Source organism: Halichoerus grypus, chromosome 11 (genome assembly GCF_964656455.1).
Source record: "Halichoerus grypus chromosome 11, mHalGry1.hap1.1, whole genome shotgun sequence".
Lineage (NCBI taxonomy): Eukaryota > Metazoa > Chordata > Mammalia > Carnivora > Phocidae > Halichoerus > Halichoerus grypus.
In genome coordinates this window covers 23,446,441-23,469,692 of record NC_135722.1, presented here as the reverse complement: position 1 = coordinate 23,469,692, position 23,252 = coordinate 23,446,441, and the positions used below count along the sequence as shown (strand labels likewise).

The 23,252-nt window shown below is 40.4% G+C and overlaps 1 protein-coding gene across 1 annotated transcript; it reads right to left on the bottom strand.

Annotated features, from left to right (window-relative positions):
* Window positions 1–487: 487 nt before the first annotated feature.
* Window positions 488–21,739, bottom strand: TRAF6 (TNF receptor associated factor 6). The gene is made up of 7 exons (XM_036112431.2): window positions 21,555–21,739; window positions 17,939–18,256; window positions 14,246–14,396; window positions 12,551–12,709; window positions 10,893–10,964; window positions 8,832–8,909; window positions 488–7,110 (listed from the first exon to the last, which is right to left on the bottom strand). The coding sequence occupies exons 2-7, from the start codon at window positions 18,232–18,234 to the stop codon at window positions 6,241–6,243; spliced, it is 1,626 nt and encodes a 541-aa protein (XP_035968324.1). The 5' UTR covers window positions 18,235–18,256; window positions 21,555–21,739; the 3' UTR covers window positions 488–6,240.
* Between the last annotated feature and the right edge of the window lie 1,513 nt (window positions 21,740–23,252).

Below are 23,252 nucleotides of genomic sequence, written 5' to 3'. Positions count from 1 at the left end.
CCACTTAGGGAAACTGAGTCTACTTTAGAAGAGATGGGGCTGACCCACAGAAAGCTTCCTAAAAATGCTTTTTTGCCACACGACAGAGGCAGCCATCACTTAAAACAAGTGTCTGGGGGGTTTGCTAACGATGGAGCGGCTGGGATAGCCTCGGCCCTGGAGTTGAAGCTTCTCATGCATCTGTTGGGACTAAGTTCATGCTGTTTCTGGCTTCATACTTTCTGTTTACCTGGTTTTCTCACTGGGCCTAAAATGGCTGTGCAAACGTTTCTTTCTCTTTGGGCCCAATTTTATTTTGCAAAATACAGTTTTAAGAGTCCAAGGAAGAAACCACAGCTTAAACCAAGGTCTAGAATAAATCATTTACCATTTCCTGGAGGAGCAAAATATTAACTGTATTTCATGTGTAAACCAGTGGCTGGGATCATTCTTTCCTCCCAATACAGTGAGTTACAGTCTCCAAAATAAAACAAAGATAAAGCAAATATCAAAGCAGTGTAGTTATTTTATTAAAACACCCGGGATACCAGTTATATTTTAATACGTATATTTCATTTTAAGTAAGTACTTCTTTGGTAAAGCCATCGGTGCTATATACAGGCTGAGAAGAGACTATGCACAACAGATGGGAGTGGGTAGGCCGTGTCAGTCCAGCATTTGTTTTCACGTACACTAACATTCAATAAGGTGCCATTCAAGAAACACTTTTGGTCACACTCTTTTAACCACTACTAAGACAGGATCTAATGTAAAATCTCCAAGTGCCTTTGTGACTTAAATGTATATCTATATGCATAACCTAAGGTTGGAAAGAACAGGTCACACTTATCTACTAAATGGAGTGGAGACCCTGTTGATCCCTCTGCCAGTCCTGCAATCCAGTTGTATTGACCTGATGGAGACCATGGGGGGTGGTGGGGGGGAGGTTCTCTGTGTTGTGCGTGGTGATGGGGGCGGTTGGAGGGGGGCAGTGAAGGGTGTGTGGCAGTGAATCTGGGTAATGCCTTTAAGCCCTCCCTTTCACGCATCCTGCTCTTCCGATGAACATTGATTTTTGGTCTTTCTGTGATGAGCCACCCCCTCCCATCTTTGCATTCACTCCCTCTCACAAAACACATTATTTTGAGTCCAGATGGATTAGGAAAACTGCTCACAACTTCTGTAGCAACAGTAAATTCTTAGCAACAGCAGGCTTTTTGATGACACTTTCACCATTCCATGTGCTTCAATTCTTCACGTTTTCACCCCATAGCTTGTCATACAGTTACAGAACTTTAATAGCCTCCTTGGGTTCATAAAGTGTCTTGCTTAATAGATCCAAGCATTAATAAACATTACCCATTACTTAATAGTATCTAAATTTCAGATTCTATCCCACTCTTTACAGGTAGATAAACGGACACAAAGACAAAGAGAACTGATTTGCCCATGGTCAGTCAGGAGTAAAACCTAAGTCTCTTAGCTTCTAATTTAGTGGTATATATGCTAAATTACACTGCCTCTTCAGCCCTCTGGGAACATAATCCTGGAACTTTGTGTAAGCAAAATGGGCCCAAAATTACATTCTCACCAGAGAAATTAATTGGATAATTTATCAAGTGTGAAAATAACATTAGAATATTCTGCACAACTGATTAAGGACTTTCAAATAAATCCATTATAAAAAGCATCCCTTCAGGCAAAATAAATAAGATTAAAATTCAGCATAATAGATTTACAAGTTGAAAACTAGCTCAAAGTGAGGACCACAATTCCAGCTACAACTCAAATATCACAAGTTTCCCCGAAGAGATGACTCAACTGAAGCTAATTATCTTAGCAAAATTTTTAAAGAGAAACCAAACTTGAAGAAGTCTCATTAAAATTAACATGTACTAATGTTACAAAATGTTACTTGTAGATTCTAGGTGGTGGTTGTTCACTATACAATTCGTCCAACATCTTTGCATGTTTGAGAAATTTCATAAAGAAAGTGCTGGGGGAAAAAAAACAACAAAAAACAAAACAAACTCATCTATAACATTCCACCTAAAACTTACATGACAAACTACCAGAAATTGGTCAGTTTTAACCAGTATTTTCATTAACAGATCATTACTAAATATATGAGTGTGTATCCTGTGCCAGGCACCGTGCTGAAACATGAACCGAACACTGTCCCTGTCCCTCAATTTTCATTCTCCTTCGGACTGCAGTAAAACTGTCGTTACGTGCTTCTAAGACTGGCATTTCTTTCTTGGAATACAGGAATCCATATGCTCTTCTTTCCATTGGCCCTTTAGCTTCTACCCTGAAATCTACCTGCAACTTTGGGATAAATGCAGTCAGCTGGCAGAGGAGCTCTGACAGGAGGCTCTCCTCTCCAGAAACCACAGCTGGGAAGCAGCATTGTGGCTGTGCTCTGGTGACCTTCCAGGTGGGCATTCAGAGCTGTAAGCCTTGAGGGAGCACAGGAGTCGGCCTCTCCTTCCCTCTTGTCCTAAAGGCAGGGCTAGCGTCCGGCTGAGAAAGCACTTTGAGAGGAAAAAAAAATAGCAGCACATCTTCTCATTCCACAACATGCTTGCCCCATCTAGAATGATTTTTCAGTATTTTATAACTTTATAATAACAATTTTGGGAGAGGAAAAAGCTTTAAAACATTAAAGGCTTAGGTGACATTTAGAGAAACAAGTAGGCTTCTCTTTACAGGCATGTGACTAAAAGTGAAGGCTGTAATTGAATATTACAATCTGTAGAGATCCATCTAATTTGATTTCATCAAATCAACTTTCTGGAGACTGGCAATTCAGGAGTGTCAACTCCATTCTGTAGAATGCAATGGTATCAACTGTGAAACTTACTATAGCTTATTGTGTGAATCTGGAAAATTTAGAAAAAAATGTATTTCAAAAGAAAAGTACAAATGACTATTGTCCATTTTTCATTTTTTTAAGGCATTGCAGTGCTTAGGCTCTGTGGAACTAGGCATCACAAAAGAGACCTAATGGTATTTTATATAAATGATGAGCATAATTCATAATTTAATTGAGGCAAACCAAAAAAAGAGCTGGAGTAACTGAATTAAAGTACAGTGCTTTCAAGTCTTAAATTAGAAAAACCTCTCTCCTAATTGAAAGTGTTTTCTGGTCACCAGAGATTAGAGGGTTCCCTGGATAAAGGAATGACAAGCAACTGCTCCTCTTTAAGGAGAATGTATTCTAATTGCATGCATAATTCCTAATTCCTAATTCCTGCTTAGTTTATCTAAGACTTTACTAGTACAGAAACAGTTAATGGAGAACTTAATTTTATACCTGTCACAAAAACTGTCAGATGTCATCCAACATCTCTATATTAGCCCATCATTAGAGGAAAAAACTCACCTTTCATTCTATCTCCCCTGACTCGGCCCCACAGTAGCAGCTGAATCATACTGTAGTATAGACAAAGCTTCACTGCTGCCCTGGCCTAAGGACGGTAAAAACTCCCAAACTACAAATCAACATCCTGACTTGTTTTCCCACAGCCAAATACATGACTTGCAGCCAGTTGCCTCCAACACTGGGTTGGACCTCTCTGGGAAAAGAGGAAACAATTTTGCTACATTTGAGAATGATGTCAGAAGATCAACATGTTCAAAAGTTAATAAAATAAGAATGCAGGGCGCAAACACTTGAAAGTCGGTTGAGTGAAGCCAGCGTGTTTGAGTCCAGCAGATTGGAAAAATGTAACACACCAGATTTTCCACCTCAGGCTTGATTCTGAGGTGAGGTCTGAACAAAAGTTTCTATTTGGAATGACAGCTTGACCATTACTTTTATTCTATATTCACAGTGAATGACCAGTATAAAATAAGTGCCTGGTTTCTTACAAAATACCACATGTTTGGGGGTGAAAACAAATGCTTATTTGAATTAAGATGAGACCCAGCTGACGGGATACTACATTTGAAGTATTATGTCAGCAGAAAATAAGGCAGAGCAATTTCCTACTGGCACAATCCTTTAATAAGTATTGTCAACACTCTGCTAGTTAGGACTTAATTTCTTAAAACAGAATTTTATGGTTGGAGTGGACCTTAGAAACATCTAAAGCAACTAACTCCTTATTCTACAGATGAGAACCTTGAAGCTAGAAGTTGAAATTAGGAAAAAACCCTGTTTTTGTTTGGATTAAGCAGAGTGAGTAGAAAAAAAATAAACTAACCAAAGCAGGAAATGACTGGCTTCAGTACCTAAAGTACAGCCACGCTTTTAATAGAAATTTGACCAGGAAGCTTTTAAATAGTATTTCCTTTTTTGGTGGGGTTGAATGTTTTGTGGCAACATTTTTTTTCCCTCTGATAAAAATATATGGTTTATTGTAGAAAATGTAAAACATATTAAGAAAGCACAAAGAATATAAGTCATCAAAAATAGTTCAGTACATTTCCTTCAGGCTTTTCTATGCAACAAAAAAAGTTTACCATGTACTTGTTAAATGGAACTCAACAATTATTCACTGAAAAACAGTCATAAGAACAGCAGTAGTGCGGGGCTCCCAACCTGGAGGGTGGTGCTGCCATGATTCTGAGGAGCTAGTTGGAAGGCACAGCAGCTAAGGGACACCAACTGCCAGGAAGTGAACTGGGAACCAGCGATGAGCAGCTGGTAACGGTTGGTAACTCTGGGGAACAGGATCTCCGCATGACCCTTCTTTTTACTGTGGAACATAAACGCATCAGAGCAGGAGCCTCAATGCGGCAGAGAGGAAGGGCAGAAACACAAGTAAAGGGAAAGGTCAAAGTGACACTTGCTGGGTCTGCCTGGAACCAAAACCATTCTTCTCCACAGACAAGGTCTCTTGGCTTCCTCTTGAAATTAAGGCTCATCTTCAATGCTGGTCAGGGAGCTCTGATCTGGCCCCTCTAAAGATATAATTCCATCTCTCATGACCAGACAGCATTAAACAATCTTGTGTGTGTACAGCAAGGAGTATGGGTCCTCTCAGATTCTTCTAAGAGCCTCTACTAGCTCTGGGACTCGCTGAGAAAAAGATTTCACCATATTTAGTATCTATAGGCCTTAACAAATCAACGGCACAAAAATCATCTCTCCCTATTAGGAACATTTAGCCACTTCAATACATTCCAGATGACCCTCCTCAACTATGTATTGTTGTTGACCAAAGCAACCTACTCAGGCTAAGTCCTGACAGAACCACTATGACTGCCCACCTTGGTTTGATGACCTCTCTGGTTATCTCCAGTGATCTCCCAAGTATTAAGAAATTCTGTTTTTAGGAAGTCAGTTTTGTTCCATTTAACAACTATCGGAGGTGTTCAAAAGAGCTGAAAATTTCTGGCTCAGATAGCTCCCGTCACCACCAGTGAGATGCCATGTTGGCTGACTGATGAGACACATTTTTTCTGTTGGTGCTTATATGTGTGCATCTCCCTGTCCTACAAGCATTAAGCCACAGAGAACATATGTAAAGCTGTGGAATTCACTCTGCACTGAACGGACAGAAAGGGATTTATAGCATAACACTGGGCAGTTGGTACCCACATGGTTCTCAACAGTCTCAACTCTGGAGAAGATGCTACTTGTAGCCTCAAGGAAATATGTAAGCCAGATAAGTGTTTATACTAAATAAGTAAGGTTATATTTAGGGTTTAAACTAGTTTCTGAACATCCTTAGTAACACCCTATGGGGGTTGGGGGGTTGGAGTGAATGAGAACTTAAGCTGTCCAAGGATTAAGGTTCAAATCCTCTGAAATCCGTACAATGTCAAATAAAATGAGAACTCAGCTCCAGAGTAATAATTCTTGCTGGCACCAGCATGAGGCAGTAGTGATTCTCAAGTTTAATATATTACATATAATATAAAAATAAGCTGAAGTTTTAAGGAATGTCCATTATTACTAAAAGGTTTGAGCTTTCCTAGTCCAACCATGGGCTTTCTGACAATCAAACACACTGGAGCAAAAGCCCATGGAAGTACAACAAAGAGGTATACTAAATGACAAAAGAGCTTCTGCAATATGCCACAGGCACTTCAGTTTTTGAGAAAGCACAGAATGTGCAGATTTCCAAGGAAGAAAATAAAACTGCTTCAGAGATTTGTAACAGGAAGAAGTGGTAAGTGACCTGTCTAATAACATTCACTGGTGAGTACTACAGCCTTCCCACTTCTTTTGTGGTTTGCATATTATCGAGAACAAGGCAAAGACACTGCTTTCTCCAGAGGGCTTTTTGTTTTTGAACAAATGCAGGGATGCTATGTCCCTGAATCAGTACTTCGTGGCTGAAAACCCTCCCTCCGGAGACTGCCCATGTCAAAGCGGGTAGAGACCTCACAGCGTACTAACAAAGTATCATCCTTAATGAAGGTTCTTTGTCTTAGGGCTTCCAGGTGCATAAAAGTCACATAGCCAAAACCTTTTGGGTTCCGTGGGATTGTGGGTCTCTGGAAGGCAAGCAGCTCTGGTTTGGCATCCATGATCTCTTCGTGGTTTTGCCTTACAGGCGCTTCAGACTGATCAAGAATTGCAAGGCGTATTGTACCCTGGAAGGGCCAAGGCAGGTGGCTGTCATACTCTCCCTGCATTGTGTGGACAAAGAGGGATATATAATTAGCACAGCGCTGAGCAGTTGGTAACTGGAGGTGCAGGCGCATGCACAGTTTGTAGCCAGGTTTGCCCGTGTAGAATCCAGGGCTGTGAATGACAACAGGTTTCTCCTCTTCCTGAGATTTCAAATGCATCCCAAAGTTGCCAATCTTCCAGATGTAGATCCCGTTGCACTGCTGCGCTTCTATTTCAGCAACTTTGTCTTCAAGGGTTCGAATGGTTCGTTTGAGCTCATTTACATACATGCTCTGAGTTTCCATTTTAGCAGTTAGCTCTCGGATTTGATGGTCTTGTCTTACAAGGCGACCCTCTAACTGCTGAATGGTTTCTTGGAAATTATGGACCTCAGGGTGACACGGAGTGGAGACCCGGGACACAGAGGAAGAATCGTATGGCACCATATCACGCTGAGGTACAGGAGCTAAAGCAAGGCTTAAACCCTGAACGGCCTGAGCCAACATTCTCATGTGCGACTGGGTATTCTCTTGTAGGTGGCGTGCCAAGTGATTCCTCTGCATCTAAAAACCAAGCATAAGCCTTAGGCTGGGACTAGATACTGTGAGGACTAGGAAAGGGACCTAGCCAAGCCAAATAAAAGGTTTTTAAGTAATGTCATCATTTCCCTCCATCCCCTAACAGCCTTCTGTCTTCATCAAATTCTTGATCCAGTGAGACGATCTTGTCTCTTTAGTCAGTGAAAAAGTGAGGCTATGTGCTGAATACTTTTCACTCAGATAAATCTCCCTCCCACCTATAAAAGTATTAGGATCTATACCCATCCTTCGCTTCTGACTCAGAGATGACTCTCCGCTTGTCCAACATTAATGCTTCACCTGGGCTCTCATTGGCACCCACCTTTTCAAGACCTCAGAGGTTTTGCTCAGTTATACCCCTTCTCCTTTATCTGCATTCCCTCCCCTTAACCCTTTCCCTCAGAATATATTACAGCTTTCCTGTTGAAAAAAAGGGTACATCTCTCTATTGATCTCATGTCTCTCTTTAGCTAATACCATTTTCTCTCTCTTCCTTTTACAACCAAGAGTACTCCATCTGCGCTGTCTCCAATTTGTTTTCCAAAGTGCTGCAAAGTATAATCTTTCTTGTCTCCACACTCTTCTCATGTCATCAAGAACAGCTTAATTGTTATATGAGAAAGTATTTATAACTTTTATTACAAAAGTAATTCACGTATATTATCGAAAAACAGAAAATACAGATGACTGAAAATAAAATGAGTTACTTATGATCTCACCTAACTACCATTAACATTTTTTTTAAAAGATTTTATTTATTTATTTGAGAGAGAGAGAGAGACAAAGATAGTGAGAGAGAGCGGGGAGGAGAGGGAGAAGCAGACTCCCTGCGGAACAGGGAGCCTGACTTAGGGGCACGATACCAGCACCCCAGGATCATGACCTGAGCTGAAGGCAGACACTTAACCAACTGAGCCACCCAGGCGCCCCCCATTAACATTTTGATACATTTCCTTCAAGTCTTTTTCTCTATGCAGACAATACAGAATCTTCCCATAAAATGTAATCATAATATATACCATTTCTTCACTTTATTCTTAAAATTACTAAATGCGTGCTTATTGTAAAAAAAGTCAGGTTAAAAAGCATAATGGAAAAGCAAAAGTATAGCTGGACTCTCCAGAAAGAATGACTTATCATTAATAACCATCGATCTCTGGGGTGCCTGGACAGTGCAGTCAGTTAAGTGGCTGACTCTTGGTTTCAGCTCAGGTCATGTTCTCAGGGTTGTGAGACTGAGCCCCACGGTTGGGGTGGGCTCTGTGCTCAGTGGGGAGTCTGCTTAAGACTCACTCTCTCTTTGCCCCTTCCCCTGCGTGCGTGCGCTCTTTCTCTCTCAAATAAATCTTTAAAAAAATAACCATCAATCTCAAATATGTGACACAACTGATCACGAGCCTTGAAGCTAATTATGGAGAGCATAACAATACCACCTTTTCCTTGCCTGATTCACCAATTTCTAATACAGTCTGTTCATGACTCCTTTGATGGTCTGCTTCTTCTTCCTGTACAGACTCACTCTATCAACTTTCCATTATCATCACAAATCACTTCCCCAAATCAATATTCCGAGTCCCAATTTCTCTTTGGAGCTCAAAAGTTATACACTGCATGTCAGCCATATCCCCTTCCACTGGTATTCTCAACTTCACTACAGAATTTTCTTTGATATTCAAGAATTAACAAAAGAAAGAAAAAACCCTTACCTTTACATGGCAACCAAAAGTACTGAATGTGCATGGAATTGGGGCTGTCGGACAGTCTAGATCATAGTGATTAGGCATCTGAAAACCAAAACAAAGGTTGAAAAATGGTTCTCCCTGCATATCATGTTCTAGTTTAATGATCACGTTTGAAATAAAGATTTACATTTCATCTAAACAGTATCATGTATTGTCTATGGATGCTTTTGCACAATGCAGAGTTGAGAAGCTGCAACAGGAACCATGTAGCCCACAAAGATCAAAATAATATTTATTTCCAAAAGTCACAGAGAAAGGCTAGAGCAACATCTCTTACCATCCCTCCAAATCACTCAAATGCCCAGAAAATGAATGTTTCTATTGCTAGGAACTAACCCCCTCTAGTGGCACTTTAGAGAAAAAGCACCTTCTGATGGCAACTAAAACTGCAAACTCAAGACTCACTGTGGTCCAGACCATTTAACAGGGACCAGTTAACTGCATACACTGAAACCACTGGCTGCGGCCATTATTTCCCTCAGGACCGGCTCTCATAAATCTTACTTTCTTTTAACTAGGGCATGTTTTGGTTACTATGGGGAGATGCAGATGCAGATGTCAGAAGGTATTTTAAGCACATTAATCAAAGTTCTAAAGAAAGTCTCAGCCTTTGATTTGGGGATTCTAAACACATTCTTTAAGTTGAGATCCATTATGCAGAATCATGTTCTTTGAAAGTGGTGCCAAATTCCCTTTAGAAATTTAGTTTGGCTATATTCATAGATACTTCAAGCAGAAATGACTATAGAAACTACTTAGTCCAATTCTTCATTTTGCATCATCTGGAACAGCAGTCTGCAGAATTTTTTGTAAAAGGACAGACAGAAAGTTTTTTCAGCTTTGTAGGCCTTATGGTCTCTGTCCCAAGTAGTCAACTCTTACTATTGTGGTACACTAGCCATGTACAACACACAGACATGTGGACATGGCTGTTTTCCAATAAAATGTATTTACAAAAACAAGCAGTGGGCCAGATTGGCTGGTGGGCTGGTCTGCTGATTCCTGATCTAGAATGTCAGCTTTCTTGTCAGAGATCAGTGGGCAAGTTAGGGGCACAGCCAAAATCAAAACCTAGGTTTTCTCTTAACCTAGAGTTTTTTCCTACATTATTTTATTTTTGCTGGGTTTAATATGTGATACACGGTTTCCTTCAAATATTAAAACAGAGCAAAAAAGAAAACTAAGGAGGTGAGACTTCAAAAGCAAAAAGAAGTTTAACACCTTCGAATTAAGGCTTTGTTGGGGAAAAAAACCTAAAAGACTTTGTTAAAAGACAAATGGAAAAGTTTAGTCAAGTGACGGGTTTTGCTTGCTGCTACTTATTAACGTACTCAATTATGATCTTGGGGTTTGCAGATTTCATGGGTGTATAAATATTTAGTGACTAATATTCATATTTTGTGGGTAAACTCCCCAAATGTCAAAAGATAGCAATCAGATGGAATTTTCCTTTCTCTATTAATACAAATGTACAGTTTTCTATTATTATTACTACTTTTGATGATGTCCATTAGCAGGCTACGGCACAAATGAACAGAGGCGCTACAGATCTTGGAAATCTCAAAATGTCCCACTATGTCTCAGGGGCGACAGCTACAAATAATGCTCTGCTACTGAACAGACTTGCTTTCATCTGTTTCATAGTTCTCTCACTTTCAGCTGGTCTCTGGACACCTAAGAACCCTGTTCCACAGTGTGCAAATATGTATTTCTCAAAGTTTTTCTTTCTTTAAATGGAGATTTTTTTTTATTATTTTTATCTTAAAATGACCCGGGTTTGGTAGGAATTTTTATGAATATACACAAACACGGGTATTATGTTAATGACTTAGGAATTTTAAGTACTTAGAGCTGAATACTTTGTTCTTTCTAAAAGTACTATAATAATTTACATGAAAGCTTTTCAGTTTTAATACTTCTTCAATCTGTATTTTGACTTATTGATTTAAATTTCCCATTAAAAACCTAACTCATTTCTTTAATCTATTAATGGAAATATTAACTTACAAAAGGGAATCATTATACCTGTTCTCTGATGAGCATAGTATTGCAGTATTCACAGATGACATTTGCCAAAGGACAGTTCTGGTCATGGATCTAAATTTTATTAAAAAAATATAAAAAAAGCATGAGAAAATCTGAAAAAGTAACAATCTATTTTTATAAAAAGTAATTCACTATAAAAAAATTAAAGACCTCAATTTGTGCAAAACAAAAATGTAAAAATAATGTACAAAGGTTATTTTCTCTCCAAAGGGAGCCAGTGTAGTAATGAGAGGTTCATCTCACTTTCTAGCTCTTTAAAAGAATATGAGTAGTACACAAGAGAATCTTTTAAATCATTTCTTTTGAACTTCTGCGACGAGTTTGGACAAAATTTACCAATAATATAATTCTCCAAAGGCCCTCTTCCAAAAATTTCCAGCAACAGCATGACGACTTAAGGTTAAAAGAATAGAAGTATTATTAGAGCAAGAACCTTTGGTGCCCAGGTTCTCATATGCCCCAGGAAAGTGAGCTTTGTGTTCCAGAATACAATGAATTTAGTTTAGTTGATATGCTGAGAAGTAATTAAGCTTCCAGGTTAAGTCCACTTAACTTACTGAAGTTTAGGAAGACATCAATTTGCTCTAATTATGCCTCAGACTTCTCTACATGTTTAGCAAGTTAGCAGACTTCTTTAATATTTCATCAACTTAATGAATATGCTTGACCTTCTAAGAAAGTAGGAAAAAATTACCAAAATGAATTTATAAGAAATAAAGTTTAAAGAAGTATTTTCATAGCAATAAAAAACATAAATTATACATAGGTTATTTTAGTAAAGAGGACATAGGATGGAGATCCTGGACTAGATCTTAGTGCTAGCTTTGCCACTGACTATATTAACATAAAATTACTTAACCTCTCCACATCTCAGTTTCTGAATGGAAAACTGCTCTATCACTATGATGCTGTCAAGCACATGACACTTCTTTTTAAAGATAAACGTTTTAATTGAAGTATAACATATGCACAAAAAAGTGAATTCATTACATGGGTATAGCTCAATAAATTATCATCAAAGGAACACATTTTGTGGTTTTTAATTTATTCTCCATAAAAGTTTTATCTACCCATTCTCTTTTTCAAAGAGAAAAGTGTAAGTCTGATAAAGTAATCATTCTACTTGTTTGTCTCTAATCCAAAATTGGTCATTAAAATATCACATAGAAAAGGAGACCAGCATATGTCTTTCCTAGAAGCTTGTGTTACTTGCAGATCTACTATAGTGGTTAAGTAGTATAAACAATGTTTTCTAAGAAAGATATACAAGTATAAACTCTACACTTACTTACTAAACGGTTTATTGACCCCTCTTTCTTAAAAGTCAATCTTCCCACCACTGATAATATAGACTCAGATTTGGAGTAACATCTTCTTCTATACCCTCAAATATACATTATAACTTTTTTTTTTTAAGATTTTATTTATTTGAGAGAGAGAGAATGAGAGGCAGAGATCATGAGAGGGAGGAGGGTCAGAGGAAGAAGCGGGCTCCCTGCTGAGACTCGAACCCGGGACTCCAGGATCATGACCTAAGCCGAAGGCAGCCGCTTAACCAACTGAGGCACCCAGGCGCCCCTGAAACTTTTATTTTTTTAAAGAAGTAGTGAAATTAACAAATCCAAGTAAGTACATGCCTCTTTATCTTCAAATGCCATCAACGCAGCACAGTTCACGCAAGAAACCTGTCTCCTTGGACACTCCTTAAGAATGTGAATATTAAGTTGGCATTTTTGGAAGGGACGTTGGCACTGGGGACAATTCATGAGAGCAAACTCACAATGTACTTGGTGATCCTGTAATGAGGAAAATGTAATTGATCAGTATTTGCCAATCCCTATGAAATTTCCTAAGAAATAATCTACAAATGTACTGTTCCCTTTTATAGAACTGGCTACTGAACCTACTTTGTCTAGCACATACCATATGAAGGTCTTACTGAATTTATTTTTTATTTATTTTAGAGATAGAGAGTGAGCGAGTGGGAGGAGCAGAGGGAGAGGGACAAGCATATTTCGCACTGAGCGCAGAGCCTGACGTGGGGCTCTATCCCACGACCCTGAGATCATGACCTGAGCCAAAATCAAGAGTCAGATGCTTAACAGACTAAGCCACCCAGGTGCCCTTGGCCTTACTGAATTTAAATAATGGTTGTGAATTACAAGTTTATACAAAGAATGTGAATTCTCAAGTTCATGTATCCAATTAGGGAAAGATGTCAGATTTTCTGATTATCAATTTAGTCTCAAAAGGACCATTCCTTCAAAAGAAGCTAAGTAAAGGTGGGCATGCTGCAAATACATTTTATTTTATTTTTTTAAAGATGTAATTGGCTTCCCATTGTTAAACCAGGTATTTTTTAAGATTTTATTTATTTGAGAGAGAGAGAGAGAGCAAGCACAAGCAGGGGGAGCAGCAAAGGGAGAGGGAGAAGCAGGCTCCCCACTGAGCAGGGAGCCCGACATGGGGCTCAATCCCAGGACCCTGGGATCGTGACCTGAGCCGAAGGCAGACACTTAACCAACTGAGCCACCCAGGTGCCCCGCAAATACATTTTAAACACTTAATTTCAAATACAACATAAGCAATATTTAATTCTTGTAAAACAACCAAACTAAGAATTGTTTTTATTTAATTTAAAAGCAAATGCTTTTAGCTGATTACTTCAGCTAATCTCAAGCTGTAGGAGGACTCCATTTAGCTCTTAATAAAATGTACAATTTAGAAAAACAAAAAAAGTATGGTTAGGATACTAAGATGACGGACGACTACATAGAGTTTGCTGCTTATTTCAAAACGAGAGAAACAAAATTAAGAGATTAACATGTGACATTTATATTTGAAATGCTCCTCAGTTGTTTTTTTTTAAAGATTTTATTTATTTATTTGACAGAGACACAGCGAGAGAGGGAACACAAGCAGGGGGAGTGGGAGAGGGAGAAGCAGGCCTCCCGCTGAGCAGGGAGCCAGATGCGGGGCTCGATTCAGGACCCTGGGACCATGTCCTGAGCCGAAGACAGACGCTTAACGACTAAGCCACCCAGGTGCCCCACAATGCTCCTCAGTTTTATTGCAGATAATGTTCACCTAAAAAATTTGTAGTAGAATACGGATTTCTTTCTTATTATCACTGGGGCAAAGCCAGAGTATATGGATTAGAAATATATAGTTTCTACTCATATTTATATTCAATTATGAAAGAATTGGTATTAATTCAGCAATAATTTATTAACCAATTATTATATGCTAGGCACAGATGGGACACAGCAAAGTGCGTATCCTCTAGGAATTGCCTTGCATATATGCTAACAGCTAGAAAATAATTTTAATACCTCAAGATGCCTCAGTTCCATCTTGTGCAAACAACCTTCATTTGGACACTTCACCATCAAAGAAAGAATCTCTCGTTTTGCAAAATTATCAGGAAATAGTTGATTTTCCAGCAATATTTCATTGTCAACTGGACATTTGTGACCAGCATCCCTAAAAGAAACAAGATACATACACTTAGTAGATTTAAACAAATGTTAACGTTAGAACACACAAAACTTTTAGTCACTTCATATAAATTCTCCATTGATTATTTCCTATGGAAAGTAATTTAACAGCATATCACCAAAATAAACTGTTCTTCTGTGGACAGTTTAACAAGCATTCTTTACTGAAATGAATACAACTAGTACCATTTGGTTACCTATCAAAAACTATGTTGCATTTTAGATTTGGGGATAGATTTAAAGCAAAAAATGAGAAAAACTGAGTAAAATCGTATTTCGATTGGCATGAAGTGAAATGAAAGTTAAGGGTGGGAATTGTGGCAGTCTGGCAGGCTTCTGTTCTGTGAGCAGCCGTACAGTGTCCTAGTGAGATGGAACTAGATGGGCTGCTCGTGTGCCAACAACATCTAGTTGTAGTGTGCTGCTTGGCTGTAAGGAAAAATTAAACCAATTAGCAGTAACCCTACGAGGTCACATTTTTAGGTTTACTCTGAACAGTCATTACAATACTCTGGCTCACAGGCAACAGAAGGTTTCCTTTATGTTTAAGGTACAGTGTAGTAGGGAGTACAGCACCTCTATGTCCTGATTCCCAGTGGTTTATTCCATCTTATGATGGAAAAACCATCCCTAGGAAGCTTGGGTGTCTGTCACCCCCCTTTAACTTTTTGGGATGTCTCAATCTTCACTGAAAAGTGAAGGTCAGGTAGGCTACTCAATCACTCAAATATTTGTTGAGCACTTCCTATGTGTAAACCAACAGTGCTAATTGCTGCTGCAGGTAAAAAGCTGCTGAAAAATGGGGTCTGCTGTCAAAGGTCTTAGAAATAATAAAGGTGAGAGACATGGTCTTTATTGATGCCTCTCTCAGAATGCATGTTATTACTATATTGTCAAAAACTTTCTGAGAAGCATAGAAATAGATGCCCAAAATCTAAGTGATGGATGACTAAGAGAAAATAAGAACAACCTTACAGAGTAAACTGGAAACCACTGTCCATAGCATTAGCAATCACTCCAAAAGAAAATGGAATTGAATTGAGATAGATTTTGATTCCTTGAATGACTATAAAAAATGAAAAATTCCAGAGCTGTTCCTTTAAGAACTTCAGAGTTAAAGCTAAATGGTCAATTCTAACTTAAAGGGAGACAGGAAAAAGAAAAAAAAAAGCTCAGACTTCCTTTTGTGGGTTTTACTTCCTTTTCAGAACATGTCCCACTACTTGCATGAACTTTGCTATTAAAAAAGTGCTAAAGATTAGCTACCTTCCTGGGATGTGTGACCACTTGGTAAAATACTATATATTTTTACCCACAGGAAAACCAACAATCCACTTTCATTGCCTACATAACAATATAAACAAACATCATTATAAACAACAACAAAAAAAATTGAGCCTTTAACATCATTCTCATGTATATTCTAAACCAGTGGTCTCAACCAGGGCAATTCTGTCCCCCATGGGACATTTGGCAATGTCTGGAGACCACTCTGGGAGTTGGGGGTGGGGGGGATGACAGCATCCACGAACAGAGGTCAGGGATGCTGCTAATCATCCTACAATAATTTCCCACAACAAAAAATTATCTGGGCCAAAACGCCATGTGAGGAGGGTGAGAAAATCTACCCTCAACAGATCGTACCAATTCAACAGTGGGTAACACAGTTTTTTCAAGAATTGACACAAGTCACATGTTCCCTTGTTACTTAAATCAAGCCAAGTCCCAAGTGTGGATGTAGTTACCCTAAACTCAAGTTTTATGTTAAAGTTAATTTAAAAGTTCAAAGAGAAAAACTTGTAAGACTAGTGAATAGCCAGCTTAACCTACTTAAGAATGATTTTACTGAGGAACATAAACTCCTCCCCCACCTTCTTCCGTTATTTTTGTTCAGGACAGAACCCTTTAGTCACCTAAAAAGACTCCCATCTACTTCTGAATTATAGTAAAATGTATCTATTTCTTAGGAGATGATTTTGAATCACATGTGGAAATCCCATCTACCTTCATTTGGTTAAAGCAGCCATGATTTACTGAGCACCAACTGTGTGTCAGGCACTGTTCTTGGCACTTAGGAAATAGTGGCACTCAAGAAATAAAAGAGATGTCAACGTCTGCTCTGAAGGAGCTAATCTTCCAGTCAAACAAGCAGACAATAAATAAATTATCTGGTATTTCAGAAGATGAAAAGTGCTAAAGAAGAAAGGAAAGTAGGTTAAGGGAGACTGAGAGTGTGGGGGGAGGTAGTCATGCTGTGGTATAAATAGGGTGGCCCGGTTACCCATGAGAAAGTGAGATGTGAGCCACACTGGGGGAAGGAAAGAGTATTAGCTGAGCAATTAGCTGAAGTAAGAGTGCTCCAAGCAGAGAGAGCAGTTAAAGCCAACTCCCCAGGCAAGAGCATGCTTGACATGTTCAAGAAACAGGAGAATGAACCGGTGGAAGGAAGGGGAGTGTAGTAGAAAGGCAGTCAGAAAACAGACTATGAGCCTATTATACAGGGCTTTACAAGGACTTTGGCTTGTATTCTCAGATGACCTGCTGCAATGTTCTGAGCAGTGATATCATATTACTTATTTTACCAGGTTGTACTGAAAACAGTCTGGAAGAAGGCAAGGGTAGAAGCAGGAGGCCTGTGAGGGCTGATGGTGAATCAGATGGCGGTAGCAAGTGGAGGCAGTGAGAAAGAATTTGATTTTGGGTATATTATGAAGGTAGAGCCGTCAACTATTACTTCCTTTAAAAATACTGGTTATTTTACAGTTGTCGATAGAAACCAGGTTTAACAGAATTTAACACAGCTAAAATAAGAATAACTGATCACTTAAAAGCCAGCATTCTTTGTATGGCTGAGATTATCAGATTCTAACAGCATCATCATTTAAGGTACATTTTTTTAAATTTGATTTTTAAGTAATCTCTATACCCAACATGGGCTCAAACCCACAACCCTGAGATCAAGAGTTGCATACTCCTCCCGACTGAACAAGCCAGGTACCCCTAAGGCACATTTATACTATATTATTTTCTTAAAGCATAGAGACTCACCCCTTAGTCTGCAACAGAACTGCTTTAAGTAGAAATAGCTAATTTACCTATTTATTTATCTAAGGGACAGGAGGGGACAGGACAGTAGTTACCTTTCATACCACAGCAGAAGCGAGTAAGAATCTAAATTTCTCAATTTTTTGTCCAGTGTGCTTTTCCCTAAGTAACTTTTTACGTATAAGACTACTCTCAGGGGGTGCTCTATGTAATAATGTTCTCTATATTTGGTTCTGTTGCTGGATACAGTTCTTATGCTCACGTACCTTATTTTTTTTTTCAAGAGTTATTTATTTATTTGAGAGAGAGAGAGAGAATACATGCAAGCACGGGGGAGAGGCAGAGACAGTCTTAACCAGACTCTGAGCTGAGTGCAGACCCTGACTCGGGGCTCGACCTCATGACCCTGAGATCACCACCTGAGCTGAAACCAAGAGTCGGATGGTCAACCAAATGGGCCACCCAGGCACCCCGCTCACGTACCTTATTGATTTGATGATGCAAGCTTTGCAGAACCTGTGGCCACATGGTGTTTGCACTGCTTCCCTTAACGCCATCAAGCAGATGGGGCATTCATACTTGCTTTCCAGGGGTGGGTCAAACTCCACATCATACCCCTGGATCTCTTCCATAAAGGAGCTGGACAGGTTCCCCGGGCCGGCGGTTCCACCCACACTGTCATCTTTTGCTGCAGCGCTACACGGGCCGGCCATAGCGCCACAGCAGTCACCCTCGGACTGGCCGGATCCACAGCTGTTCTCACAGTTTAGCAGACTCATAGTAATGTGATTATCAACTGCTCTGTAGAAATAGTGAGGAAAAAATGCCTTCACACACATCTACACACACACACATAGACGTCATAGCTTATCTAGGCAAGTCACTATTTAGTTGATATATGTTAGCCCTGTTAATAATATTATTTACAGAAAATGTTTCAAGTTCTTTGGGCTTTGCTTCATGGCTACGATTTTTGAGTTGTGGAGTTTATGATCTAGGAGAAAGAGAGAATATAAGATTAAAAGAAGAAAAGCACCTCAACTGTAACACTTAGTTATATCTTAATTATCTGCTTATATGTCTGTTTCCTGTGACTGAAGTCAAGAATTTTCATATCTTCAGTACTTAGCACAAGATCTTTCATATAACAGGTGCTCATTAAGCATATGCTGAAGAACTGAATTATGCTACTGAAGTTCCTTCAGTATCGTAAGGTGAAGAGCACAGTAAGACCAGCAAGCAGCGCAAGGAAGAGCGATGCACAAGGAATCAGGTGATCACGTGCAACACTAGATGTGTGATTTTGGGCAACCTAACAATTTGGCTCTTGGTTTCTTCTTCTAGATTTGAAATTCTACAAGTACTTCTAAATGTTCAGTGTGGGGATTTCTATTATGTAGAAAGAATGGAATTGAAAATATATATGTGTATGTCCTTTTGCCTTCAGTCAGGTCAAGTGACTATGTCTCATTAATGACTGGAAAAACACGTGAGGTTTCATTGGCCTATGGAAAACTATTGCTTTCATGGGTAGGTGGGATGCTTTCAAATTCTAAACCACCATAGTATTTATGAATTAGAAGCTAATGTCTAAAAGCAATTCACAGCCTATGTAACCAAGTCTCTGTTGCAGATAATTACACCTGAGGAAAATTCCTAATACATGCCAGATATAGTTCTAGAAACAGAATGTAAGCCTCTAGTCAATATGGTAGACATTTATCCCCCTGTCTCATTTTCATATGAAAATCCTGGCTGCCACCAGGCCAAATAGTGGGTTAAGACAGTAATCCTGTATCTTTTACTTCCATACTTTCTTCTTTTACAGACACCTTCTTCTTCCCAAAAAGATCTACAAAGGAAGAGGCACTGTTTTGGCTGGATAGACAGTACATGAAGCTTAAGTGCTGGAATTTGATGATAGGGGTTTATTTCTTTTCTCCATTATTTGGGGTAGGACCCGGACTTAGGTAACCTTCTATCCGTCAGTTTCCTCATGTATAAAGAGAGATAATCATGAAACCCAGCTCAGAATTACTGAGGATTAAATGTGTTAATATGTGCAAAGCACTTAGAACTGCCTCTGGAAGAATGAGTTATTATTATGTGTAGTAAATTAATTGAACAATTTCATTGTCCCCATTTTATCAGGGTGGAAACTATGGAGCATAAAAGGGTTAAGTAACTTGCTGGAAATCATAGGCAAAACCTGAAGTGTCCCCCAAGGTTGATACAAAGTAACCACTGACCAATTCCCTATCACTTAAAAAAATTCTAATATTATACTCAATCACTCTGAAGAATAAACAGTCACAGCCTTCTCAGTATGTAAGCTGCTTTACAACAATATCCCCTGAGCCTCATTCCACGTTTTGGTTCACCTGCTCCTGGTTTGCAAAGAATTTTTTGGTGTGTACAATAAAGTTTTACCAACTACTACTTCAGTGATTCACTGGCTTTTACTTCTCTTATTTTTGAACTTCGACAAAGCACAGCCTTAATTAAATATTGTGGGGTGTAACCGCTGATGACTTATTTAGACTGCAAAATGAATAAATATTGTCAAAAATCATGGCTTGTCATATATCATGGCTTAAATCCAAATATTAGTATCTGGGTCAAAGAGTACATCGTTAAATATCTTAGGGAAGGGAGGAGTATGGTGATGCACAAAAATGTGCTCCTCTAAGATCAACAGATGCTAATGAGAGAAAGGTTCTAAGCTAAAGAAATCAACAAGGTATGTCTTGAATCGGTCAATTTTAAGTCAACGGAAAATTCATTCATAGCAAAACACAGAACTCCTATAAAGTAAAACGATATAAAACAAAATACTGAGAAAGTACCTTTATTCTTCTATTAGCTTTAGAAACAACTATTCACCAACTCTTTAAAATCTATTCCTGAAACGCAAAGACCTGTAAATGTGCTGCAATGGCCAAGAAGTGCTGCAAAATAGTCAACTGTTAGATCTTAATTTTGAATACAAATTCAAGAGGCATTCCCCTTCCTAGGCACTATTTGTTTTCCTCCTGGAGGCAAGGATTTGAACAACTTCTTTTAAAATTGCAGCCAAAACTGTATCAGCATCACATATCCCAACTTATCACAGAAAAGGTCTGGCCTTTACAATTCTGAAATACTGAGAAGTATATAGTACATGCAGGTTGAAACTCGGCTCATCACATGGGCAACAAGTGCCTGAATGAAACACATTCCTTCCTTGAGTCACAAAAAGGCCACACTGTCCTTAGCCCACCCCAACCTCAAAATCAGAAAAACCCCTTCTATCTTCCCAAGTAATCACAGAGGAGTGGATAATATGGCAGTGGTTGGGTTCACAAGGCCAACACTTAGATATTCTTTACAAGTTTTTCTCGTTTCTACCCCTGTGTAGCAAGACATTAGTAACCTGTTCTCCCGAGAAACAGAGAAACACGCAAATACTATACATTTAAGCTACTAATACTTTAGGTGCTTTCTGTTCATATTCAAGACAGTCCTAACTCTCAACTGGAGTTCCCCTAAAGCCAAATACTAGGAACAGCTTTATCAACCCAGCGTCTGGAACAATCTCTACAACTACCGAATGCAGGGGCGGGGGAGGAAACATTCATGTCATCTGAACCTTTTTTTTTTTTTTTTTTTTTAAATTGCTGCCTGGGACCTCTATTGAGTTCAACAGGGAACCCCAAAATAGCTTTCCCATGACGGTGACAGAGAGCGACGGGAACTTACAAGGTTTGGGTTTTGTTTTGTTTTTCCTTTTTTATAAAAAGCTGGTAACAGCTCCGAGGGACGGGAAAATCCCGGAGGCAATTTCCTTTTCTGGAAAGGGGAATACGCGGGGTGAAGGGAGGTAGGGCTAAGGAAGGGGGCGCGGGATTCCCGCTGGCAGACGGAGTGAGGGGAGGAGAGGAGGTGCCCGCAGGCAGGGGGAGCAGAGGTGAGGGGAGAGGGGGCGGCGTCCTCAGCCTCTGGGAAGCGAGGGGACGAGAGGCGGCGACCCCAACCTGTGAGGAACCAGAGAGGAGGGGGCGGCGTTCCCAACCTCGGGGATGAGGCCGCGGCCGCCGGGAGGAGACGTCCGAAGACTCACCGCTCTCGTCCGCTGGGCCGCCGACGCCAGCCGGCAGCACGACTCGGCTCCGCCAAGGCTCCTCACTCCGAGTTGAGGCGGCCTGGACGCCAATCTGCCGACCCGAAGGCCGCTTCAGCTGCGACCCCGGGCCGCCCGGAGCCCGCGCCCCAGCCGCGGACACCCCTACTTCCGCCTTCTCTGCTCTCTCTGGGCAGCGAGGGGCGGGGATCGGGCGGGGCGGAGACCGAGCGGCGGAGCCGGGCCCGGGTGCCCCCTGGCGGCGGTCCTCCACGGGCCCGCAGGCTTCGGCGCAGGCGCGGGGCAGGCCCCGCTGTCAAACCCGCGCACGCCGGCGGGGCTTCCTTTTCGGCTCGGAGAGATAACCGACCTGGGAATTCCTGACCCCGCAGTCCTGAACTGGTGTATGTGGGTGTGGGTGGGTGTGTGGGTGGGTGGGTGGTGCGTTTTTATAGCTTCCCTATCCAAGCAGGAAAAAAACCCCAACTGGGTTAGATCACTTGACCTTCGGGAATTCTTAAATCCCTCCCCACCTCCACCCTCCTTGCCAAGGAAGTTTCCACAGTACTTAGAACCCTCTGTTATCACCTGGTCCTTCTCCTCCGACCAGTCCGAGGGAGTCAAGCCCATATATTAAGAATTTCTTTGAGACTGCTGCCAATGACACCACCCTCTTTTCTGTCACTGTCATGAGAAAGCTATTTTGAATTCCCTGTTTAACTGGAAGCAAACCAAAGGAATGTAACAGGCACTTTGCAGGAGATACACAAAAGATTTTCATCCACCTCTGCAAAGGTGGTTCATGTTCACCTATTATAGGGTAAAGGTTACACAGTTTTAAAATCACTTTTAAGGGACATGTGAGAGGGAATAAAAGAAGACTACTAAGGTAGAGAGTGGTAAGACACGGAAACAGAAGGGCAGGCAAGGGCTAGATCATGCAGGGTCTTGTAATCCATGCAAAGGAGATTTATAAGGAGGGAAGAGGTGTGATGTTATGCATGGGAATCACTCTGGCGGCTGTGTGAAGAATAAGGACAAGGATGGAAGCAAGGGCAAAGGCGAAGAGAAGATTGCAGTGCTCCAGGAAAGACAGTGACTTGAACTGGTGGGTAGCAGTGGATGTGATTAGAAGTGGGCAGATTCTGGGTGCATTTTGGAGGGAGAGCCCCATGTCATAGGTCTTGCTGATTGGGGGTGAGCTGGTGATAACAAGGGACTGTGATATATTTTTTTACGATTTTATTTATTTATTTGAGAGAGAGAGAGAGCACGAGTGGGGTGGGAGGGGCAGAGGGAGAGGGAGAAGCAGGCTCCCCGCTGAGCAGACACCCCAGGATCATGACCCAACCCAAAGGCAGATGCTTAACTGACTGAGCCACCCAGGTGCCCCAAGACTCTGATATTTTTGATGAGCAACTGAGTGGATGGAGAAGATTGAGAGAGGACCAGGTTGGGAGAGAAAAGAATCAGGAGTTCTATGTTCCAACCTGCCAAGGCTTGAATTGCTTACTAGTATACAGTTAGAGACCTTTAGTTAGCTGTGGAAGTAAGGCCTCTGACGCTTAAGGGAGAGATCAGACCTGGAGTTGTAAATTTGTGAGCAACTGCCATATAAACGGTGTTTAGAATCACCTGAATGATATCACCTAGTGAGACTGTATTTAGGGAAGAGATGCAATCTGGTATCTGCAGTGT